The following is a 10,407-nucleotide window of genomic DNA, read 5'->3' as shown; positions in this document are numbered from 1 at the left end:
AGTATAGCCATGGTACATAAACCATTGTTTTTGCTACTAAAGGAGAGGATTGAATGCAAGTGGGGGAAAATCTGTAATACACAATTTATTAGTTACATTACAAACACCTTGGGGAATATTTTGTTTAAAACATGATTTAAATTAGAATTAACCGTTCATACAACAAATCTGATATATATCCCCAAACCCTCACGGTCTTGTAAAAAAAACTCGAGCAGAATTTAAAAACCTATCCAGAGATAAGCAGCGTAAAGTGCAAAGATGCACTCATCATATCTTCTGACGAATCCTGTACTAGCTTTCATTTTCTGTAGGTGTGTCCATTAGAGGTTTTACAGAATTATAATGTTCTCCTAATCCATACGCATGTCTCATATACCTAGAAGCAAAAACAACAGGTGTTATAGCAATTACAAAGATGTCTTCCAAACGAATAGAACGCATGCACACAGATGCATCCAATGGTTTTATTTCCAGTGGTGTTGCTCAGCTGATGGTAAGCCTTCCAATAGTAGAACAGAGAAGAAAACCATTTTCAGCTGTCGTCTCTCCCTCCCTGCTCCCCGCTCTGAAATCTGCTCCAGACCCTTCCCCCTGATGCTACTATGACTGCTTACCCATAATATGTCACACTGAATTCAATGGTCTTACTCCAAGGGACCCTTAAATACATAATTCAACCCATGTTTTCAGTCACTTGTATACTTCTTCAAACCCAGAACTCCTTTGAGCCCCAGTGTTTAAAGTATCTACTTACACAAGTATTAGTGGTTTTCTCCTGTATTCCTCACCGACAACTATAGGTGGCGAATCCATTTGTACAACTTCAATCGGCGTTTGCAAGATGTGCGATAGAGCCCTTAGCTGCAAGGCACAATTACATTTTTTAAAAAAATGTATGAGATTTGTAGTTATCTTTGCAGCACACAGCATTAAGCGGTTTACAACAAAATTTAAGCATTTTTTAAAAGTAAGTGTTCTAATCAGTTCTTTGAACAACATAATTATGCTCCAAAACCTGTATTGTTTTAGACATTTATTAAAAAGTCATCACTGCAAATATGATTTTCCCTTTTTTATTAATAAAATTAGGTTACAAATTCATATTGACATGACAGCAGTCTCAGTATGTTAGACAATCAGCATAGCATGTGGTATGTATGGGCCCAGATGATGCCAGTAAACCTTTTTCAAACTAGAACTGTTCTTCTACCATATAAACCAGGCATCCCCAAACTGCGGCCCTCCAGATGTTTTGGCCTACAACTCCCATGATCCCTAGCTATCAGGACCAGCTATCAGGGTTGATGGGAATTGTAGTCCAAAACATCTGGAGGGCCGAAGTTTGGGGGTGCCTGATATAAACAGAACAGAAATGCTCTTGATTATCTCTGCAGTAAGAATTGCCTAAACCTGAAGCAATTTCTTTATTGTGAGAAAATCTGTTACTGGACTCCCATCTTTCCTGACCGCTGGCCATGCTGGCTAGGACTGACCGGAGTGGAAAGAAACGATGGAAGGGTCACAGGTTTCCCAGCCTCTCTTGAAGATTTGGGAATATTCTAAAGACTTAAAATGAACAAACATTGGCATTTCAGATATTAGGAAAGAGCAGGGCACGATACTTACTTCCAACTGGCCACCCCAGGCAGCTGTGTTTGCTATATCATGGCAGTATTTTTCAAATTCCTCTGGAAGGGGAAAGTGCACCATTTTTAATTTGAATGTTGGAAAACAGAGCAAGCCCAAAAAGGAAAGCTTACATTGGCAATTAAAGTATGCAGAAGAACAGAACTTTGCATAGTAATACACAAGGCAAAGAGGAAATGGGCTGAAGGCAAAGATGTAGCCGTTGGATAAAAGAAAAGAGACGAGCAACAGATCAAGCAGTGTTCTGTGAAATGACAAAGTCAATAAATATTATAAAAGGTATGGTCAGATTTGCCATTAACATGTTTACTGTAATAGTTTGTGCTTCTCCTAGATTGCACAGAGGTTCTGCTTTGGGATGTTTCCCTTGGTTACAGAGAGACAGTTTAGTGGGGGAAAGCTTTAACAAACAAAGCTTTAATCTAATGCAGAGTTTTAAGCATGCTTAAGTCGACTGGTTTCAGTGGGCTTAATCAAGCTTAACCCTGTATTGGATTTAGGCCACAGTCATTAACATATTCTTAAAGTCTCAGCCCCTCTGATGTGCTTAGAGCCACAAGTCAGGTGTGGGACCCTTTGGCCCTCCAGATGTTGCTGAACTTCAACCCCCATCATCCCTGGCCATTGGTGATGCTTGTTGGGGCTGTTGGGAGCTGTAGTTCAGCAATATCTGGAGGGCGAAAAGTTCCCCACTCCTGCCATAGGTAATAATAAGTAATGCCTTTACATCTTATTGCAATTGGTCTATTCCACACACACACACATTTGCTGTCCAGTACATATTTACCTAAAGGAAACATGAAATAAACACAGAAAGACTAACTTCTGAGCAGCATAAGTAAGATTGGGTTGCAGCTGTTGGGGTCCTTACAGTTTAATTAACACATCTGTGCCACTGATACCTGGTAAACAGACTTGGTACCAATTTTCTCTGTAACACTACTCACAACAGAAATATGCACAGTGGCAGAAGCAGTTTACTTACCATGACTGTACAGATCTCCTGTATTTGGGTTAGTTAGAAATGGTAGGAAGTCATCCACATGACTTTTCATGTACTCTGCCGTTTGACTTCTAAGCGTTGCAACAGTCCAGGAGTTTTGTTGCTCCTTGAGTTGATCTTCAATAGCTCTGTACATGCAGTGGCCATCAGATGGGATTTGCTTAATTTCTAATTGCCTCGTGGCTAAACTATGTGCAAGTTTTTGACTTTCAAGATGCCTAGCTCCTGTTAAATTTTCTATCTCTGCTTCTGCGATTCTTTCTTCTCTTTCTTTTTCCATGGCTGCTTTTTTATCCTGTGGTTTGAAAACAGAAAAATGCGCTGCGACATCACATTTGTCCATATAATGAACTAATATTAAGGTAAAGGTAAAGGGACCCCTGACCATTAGGTCTAGTCGTGACTGACTCTGGGGTTGAGCGCTCATCTCGCATTATTGGCCGAGGGAGTAGTACAGCTTCCAGGTCAAAGCCACTTCTGGCGAACCAGAGCAGCACACGGAAACACCGTTTACCTTCCCGCTGTAGCGGTTCCTATTTATCTATATATGCTTATTAAAATGGGTCTCAGTGGCTCGTGATTCACAGCTCAGTTCTACTAACAGAATGGTGCAAAAAGCAAAGCAATAAAGTTGCACAAGTTAAGGGGAGTACTGAAACTTATTCAGAAATTTCAGTTACACCATTTGCCTTTCAGAAAGGTCACCATGAGCAGCTCTTGGAATCCAGTTCCAAAGATGGGGTCAGTTAGCTGTAGCCAATTGTGGGTATACATGAAAGAGGCTTGAAGGACCTGAAGAGCCTTAACAGGATAATATGCAATGAGATGAAGGGGTCTCTAACCCCTCTCTACCTGATCTGCGCTGGCGACTGCTTCTGTCTGGGCCACGGGGCTGAAACCAGGTCCCAGAGACCCCTGGGGACACCAGATCTCTCACGGAAGCAGCTGGGTCTTGCACCTGGGTCTGCATGTTGCTCACTGACTAATCGAGACAATATTCACATTGGTAAGCACCTTACCCGCCTCTTCTGTGCTTTTGTTATTCTAGGAGGCTGAATCTGTTCCATGTCCTCAAGCTCCAGTCTTGCAATATTTATAACTGCAGCATCTTCCTAAATGACAAATGAGAATTATGTAAAATGTGCAGCGACTAGTTTCTTGAACTTCCCACCCTCTAATTTTCAGGGTAACTACCGTTAACAAGACTACTATTCTCATTGTGAGCTTCGGTAGTCTTGTTAAGCCTTTACACATGAACCTTTGAAAGAGTCCGTCCCCTGAGGAAACCATTCCTGTGAAACGGGGAAGAAGCTGGCCGCCCGTCGGATGAGGTAAGATCGTATGGGAAGAGATAAGAACGCATGATCATAATAGCACTTTATTATCGGACTTGATTGTTGCACTTTATACTGGACTTTCAAGACTTCGAGCATGAGATTTTGTATACATTTTTGAATCTCCTTGTATATGTGAAGGTTGTTTATACATTTAATATTTGCACCTCACAGTTGTTTACCTTTTCATTGTTTCGCAAACATCACCGTGTTGTCTGTTTGTTGCTGCTACCCTTGGTAAGCTCAAGCATATGATTGTGATTCACAGAAGTAACCCAACTCATCTACTTTTATACAGTGCAGCTTCCAAGAATCTCATGTTTTTAGTGATCATTCGCTCACTGTGCATTTAAGGAGAAATAAGATTTATCATGGCCAAAATAAAAAACAAAAATGGTGTCACAGCATTGAAACCCAATTCCTTAGCAAGTTAGAAATAAGCAACGTTCAGACGCAGTTTCAGTGGATATTATACCAACAGAGCTTTGAAAATGGAGTGCCCCTCAATACGTACTTTATTCTGTTCAGTTAGTGTCTCCTCTAGCTTCTTTAGCTCCCCCTTGTGTTTCTGTTCCAGCTCGGCCTCCAGTTTGGCAACCTCATCAGACAGCTGTTTTCTTCTCTTTTTGTCATTCTTTGGAACGGCATTTTTCATTCCTTGGATTTTGGCTGCAGAAGCACAAATCAGTGAGACAACTGGTGAGTGCCTAGCAATTATGCATGTCACTGTTCATAATTGGAAAGCTGGCCATCATTAATTTTAACATTACTACACTGCAGGTGTGACATAATAGGCCGTATCCAAAGCACTCGTTCCATGTGTGCAGCAGAACTCCCTCTTATCTCCCTGTGTGTGCCTGACACCCTCCCAAATCTGCTCCAGAGAGCTGGGAGAACCCGCAGAACAAATTTAATGGCGCACAAGAGAAGTTCTGCTGCACAGCTAGAAGTCCTTGCACTTGAACAGAAAAAGATGCACTTAACATCTTTCAATGTATATGCCTGCCTAATGTGAACGCAATGTAAACCCATATTGCAGAAAGTAGTATCTGTTTCGGGGGGGGGGGGAACCTGCCTCAGTCACATTACTATTAAGTACAATTTTTATTGTGCATGAACCTTAAACATAATAGGGAACAAAACCACTGTCTTTCGAACACATTCAAAAGGTGAAACCATTCTGGAATGCTGGAATGGAATCCAACGAGCTGTTCGGAACTATGCAAAGACAGTCCGATTTTTTTTTAAAAAAAAACAAACTAAATAAAATCTGGCCTTGCTTAATATTATTTATTAGTTGCTTTTTTACAAAAAAAAATTTTCTCAAAGTTCACAAATGCACATGTTGAGTTCTATGCTCTGAAACATGTACAACTGAAACATGTACCTTGGTTGGTTGACAAACGCCTTGCAACTCGAACGTTTTGGCCCCCGATCACCGCAAACCCGGAAGTGTTCCAGTTTGTGAATGTTCTTTGGAACCCAAACGTCCGACACGGCTTCCAATTGAGTGCAGGAAACTCCTGCAGCTAACTGGAAAGCCGTGCCATGGTTTTCAAACGTTTTCAGAAGTCGAACGGACTTCTGGAACGGATTCCGTTCCTCAAGCAAGGTATGACTGTGTGTGTGTGTGTGTGTGTGTGTGTGTGTGTGTGTGTTTAATCTGGATGATGTGCTCAGACTACCCAGTGAAGTAAAACAGTGATGGGGAATCTGTCGCCCTCCAGGTGTGTCTGGACTACAGTACTGGTCATGCTGGCTGGCTGGGGCTGATGGAAAGGTGCAGTTCACCTCCACCTTGATGGCCACAGTTTCTCTATCCCTGTAGCAAAGAATGTTCAAGATTACTACTAGCCCTAGCAAACATAACAAAACCTACAATGCACAATGCTCCTTCCGGTACCACAAAGCTAAGTAAGAGAGCTGTGACAATGCAGGATGAGATAAGAAGCCACAGCCTGGACTCCTTCCAGCCTGGTTTTAGGCTTCTCACATTAACCTCAGCAACACCAGCACTGCTGCAGCTCCCCCACCTTTGAGGTCCGCTGCAGAAAGTGCTCTGAACACATCTGTGGAATTGCTAATGCGTCATGAATGCTAATCGAGGCTCCACAGCAAAAAACTGTTTGTGGGCTTTGGAAACTGGCACCCCATCTTGTGGATTGTGGTGCAATGTCAACAGGCAGCATGTGATCCAGTAATAGGGTCAGCGTCAGCCTGTCTCCTGTGCTGCAAGCTGGACTTGCTCCAGATTCCATACCCACTGCCATGCCAAGATTTGCAATATGATTTTGCAAATATCACATCTTCAGTAGCAGCTGAATTTGTCCCACTCCCCAATAACAAATCCAGCTTTCCATACACACTGCCCAGGCTTGCGCTCCATAGAGGTCACTTCGGTGCTGGTAACACAGCGGTTTGGCTTCACCCCTGGAGGCGCACTCCATTGTCTCTCGAGACAGACGGATGGCAACAATCTCTTGTCCCCTGGTCATACAGGCTGGGAGTTGGAGTCCAATAAAAACAGGGCGACACCAGGTTCAGAAATCACATAGCTATAGAACACTTACCCCAGGTGTGAGGACTCCCACTGAACCGAACTGGACTTATTTCTTAGGAGACACGAATAGGATTGTGCTGCAAGAGGCTTGTGCCTCCTTAAAAGATGGAACATACTTCTCTTCTAGCACATTAAAGTTCATGAACAAGAGCCCACTTCATCCTATGAAGCAGAATCTAACCTACAAAAGCCCACGTGCTATAACACATCTCATGTCTTTTTTCCGTTTTATATTTAAGGTGTCATATTTGCAGGGCCCCATTATCAGAAAGCCAGCATCACTGGGCACCTGCAGAGGCCCACATCCTTGCAGGGGGTCAGCTAGCAACCCTACTTGGCCCTCAGCAACTCCTGACTGGCGGCGCTCACCACATGAGCAGTGGCAAGAGTGAGGAGGTGGGGCAAGATCTAGCCCTTGCTTCTGCCTTTCCTTCTAGGTGAGCCATCAGCTCCAAGGAAGGCATCTTACCCAAAGCTTCCCCCCTCCCAGGGTCAAAACCAGCCTTGTGCATTTGTTCTAGGAGTGAACCAGAGAACCCATGTTATATGGGGCAGCTGCATACATTTACTTTGCCAGATACACTGACCCTGTTAGGTCATGAAGGTGCCACGAGCCTGGCTCCTACTTCTATTCATTCATTTCATAAAATTTATATACTGTACTGCTTGATTGTAATGTTTAAAAACCCACAAAGCGGTTTACAAGGAGACAAATCAATGAAATTGCAATGTGCAAAACTTAAAGCAGAAAGCAGATTAAGGTTCATGCAACTTCCAGGTGGGCTTGTCCCAACAAAAATAACAGAATCATAGAGTTGGATGCACCCCAGGGATGATCTAGTCCCCACACACCCCACAAGGGGACAATTTTATTTTTAAGGGGGTCAATTTTAGAATGAGTTATTAACAGTGAATGGCCTTTTAGGCTTCCTCCACGTGAAGAGGAGTTCACTTTTTGAATAATAAGAGTTACAGGTAGGTAACCGTGTTGGTCTGACGCAGTCAAAACAAAATACTGTAGAAAAATCCTTCCAGTAGCACCTTAGAGACCAACTAAGTTTGTCATAGGTATGAGTTTTCGTATCTGAAGAAGTGTGCATGCATACAAAAGCTCACACCTATAACAAACTTAGTTGGTCTCTAAGGTGCTACTGGAAGGATTTTTTTAAAAAATAATAAGAATTATATGTCACGGGGGGGGGCGTCATCAGGATTTTAGAGATGCTTCAGTGGGGCATAGTCAAAAAAGGTTGGGAACCACTGATCTAGTCCAGGCACCCCCAAACTCGGCCCTCCAGATGTTTTGGGACTACAATTCCCATCATCCCTGACCACTGGTCCTGTTAGCTATGGATCATGGGAGTTGTAATCCCAAAATAGCTGGAGGGCGGAGCTTGAGGAAGCCTGATCTAGTCTAACCTCCTGCAATGCAGGCATCTCAACTGCATCGTGCATTACAGATGGCCATCCAACCTCTGCTTAGAAACCTCCAAGGAATTTTTCAGCAGGCGCCGAAAAGAGTACTGAGAAGGCGCCTGCCCGGTATCAATAGGCGGGGAGTTCCAAAGTGTAGGCGCTGCATATCCAGCCCGTTGAGTGAAATCCGCCCACCCACAAACCCTCGTTTCCTGGCTCCCTAGCAACCCGGCTCCCCCCCAGCCTTTCATTGGGGTCCCTCCCTCCCTCCCTCCCTCCCTCCCTCCCTCCCTCCCTCAGCAGCACCAGCGCCTGCCTGCCTTCCCTGCTCTTCCCTCGGTCTCTCTGCCCCAGCCGGCTCCCTCCCCTCGTGCCGCCCTCACCTTGTAGCTCGCGCTTCTCCTTGCGCTGCTGCCGAGCAAGCAGCTCCAGGGCGCCGCCCCCCGCCGCCTCCGTCGCTCCTTCCGCAGCGGCCGGCTCTTCTCCTTCCCCGGGCCCGTCCATGGCGGCCCGCCTTGACTCCTTCGCCAGGGCGGCTCTCGGCCACGGCTGGCCCCGCCCCGCTTGCCACGAGGCCCCGCCCCCCAGGCGTTGGGAAAGGAGAGGAAGGGACTCGGCGCACGCGCCCCCGGCTCCATCGCCGCGAGGCCGGCGAGTGACCATAGACTCCTGGCGATGGAGGACTGCGCAGCCGCGTGACTGTGGAGCTAGGAAAAGTGAAGAGCGATCGCTGCGCTGACTTTCTCAGGACTTCCGCCTACAGCTGTGACTGGGTCGCGGCGGCGGCAGCAGCAGCAGAAACAAATTTGCTAATTTGTTTATCTTAGTGAGAATTTACTTCCCATCAGGTGTCAGGGGAATAAAAAAATTACACAATATTTAGGAAACATCTAAAGTTCGGGGAAGTTTTTAGGGTCTGATATTTTATTATTTTTTATATTTTGCTGGAGTGGCTGGGCAAATCCAGTCAGCTGAGCGGGGTTAAAAACAATATTATTATTATTATTATTATTATTATTATTAATCGGAGTTTCCCCTCATATGGTTGGAAGGACTGCTCCCAATCACGACCTCAAAAGCTCAAGACTTCTCTGCAATTTTCTATGGGCGCCAGCCACTTCCGCCTTGTGGGAGATAGGGAGATAAAGGCGTCGTCCAAAGTCAACTCAGAAGCTAAAACTATACAGTATCTACACTTTTCCTATCTCTATGGTGAGGGAGGGAGAAACATGGGAAAGAACCGAGGGAGCGAATGCATTCCATTGAGGAAGCTCGCCACCCAGTGGCCCTTTGCAATATCGCACCTCCAATTGGCTTGGCCTTCGCTGATGGTTCTTTTCAATTTCGGCCTTGTCTCTGCATTCTTCTGATACAGCACCCTTAAACAGGGCCGATGCTAGGGTTCTTTGCGCCCTAGGCGAGATCACCTTCTGGCGCCCCGCCCCCCCAAAAAAATTTAATAATAAATAAATAAAAATAGAAAAAATAGGGGGGAAAGTAGAAAAGTAGCAAAAATTAAAATAAAAAAATAAAAGAACAACTGAGAGGCGCAACGAGGTGGCCCCAGGCTCGTGCTCCCCGTGCACCTCCAGAGCTTTGAGAGGGGAGCGCGAGCCTGGGGCCGCCTCCACTGTAGCTGTCAGCTGTTGAGCGGCTTCAGGCTGCTCTCCAGAGGCACGTGCGCGCCTCAGGATAGTGGCCTGAAGCCGCTCAACAGGTGACAGGCACAGTGAAGGCGGCCCCAGGCAGCACCGGGGAGCAGTGGGCGGCAGGCAGGCTGACCAGCGCCCCCTCCATTTTGGCGCCCTAGGCAGCTGCCTAGTTTGCCGGCCCTGCCCTTAAAGGTGTGGTCCTTGCGGTAGGGCAAGGATGGGGCACTTGTGGCCTTCCAGAGGTTGCTGGCTGGGGCTGATGCGAGCTGGAGTCCAATAACATCTGGAAGGGCCATACATCCCTGTGGTGGACTCTGAAACTCTGGCCTGCCCCCCCCAAAAAGTTTTAGCAATGGGAAATGAGCTGTCAAGGCAGAGTTTCAAAAATGCAGCTTCTCACATCCCTCGGCAGACAGGGCAAGTTGGAGAAATAAAAGCAGAACATGTTAGGGTAAATATTATCAGATTGCAAATATGTGTAGAATTTATGCCTGAGCGTAAATTATTATATTATTATTAAAGTAATTATTATTATTATATTATTATTATTAGGAAATATAGTACTAGCATGGTAGAGCACTGGGGCCAAAGTCCATGTGACCTCCTGGCCATTGGAGCTTTTGGGCTGAGGTTGGCTGAATGGTGCAGAGAACTGATTGGGTGGAGAATGGGAGATTGGCAGAAATGTCTCCCTGAGCTGCTGTAAATTCAAATGGCTTATGGAAGGATGTGTGTGGCACAGCAAAGAGCGTGGCTTGGAAATTTTGGGGGAAACGTAAAAAAAAAGTTGGT

General features: G+C 45.3%; 1 protein-coding gene across 1 annotated transcript; it reads right to left on the bottom strand.

Annotated features, from left to right (window-relative positions):
- Positions 1-60: 60 nt before the first annotated feature.
- Positions 61-8,525, bottom strand: OTUD6B (OTU deubiquitinase 6B). Its single transcript, XM_035125386.3, has 7 exons — positions 8,347-8,525; positions 4,502-4,656; positions 3,673-3,765; positions 2,636-2,948; positions 1,630-1,691; positions 758-864; positions 61-379 (listed from the first exon to the last, which is right to left on the bottom strand). Exons 1-7 carry the CDS (start codon positions 8,465-8,467, stop codon positions 295-297), a joined length of 936 nt encoding a protein of 311 aa, XP_034981277.1. The 5' UTR covers positions 8,468-8,525; the 3' UTR covers positions 61-294.
- Positions 8,526-10,407: the final 1,882 nt, after the last annotated feature.

The sequence above is a fragment of the Zootoca vivipara genome, chromosome 8, assembly GCF_965207765.1.
Source record: "Zootoca vivipara chromosome 8, rZooViv2.hap1.1, whole genome shotgun sequence".
In the NCBI taxonomy this organism is placed as follows: domain Eukaryota; kingdom Metazoa; phylum Chordata; class Lepidosauria; order Squamata; family Lacertidae; genus Zootoca; species Zootoca vivipara.
This window is presented reverse-complemented; position numbering and strand designations above follow the sequence as displayed.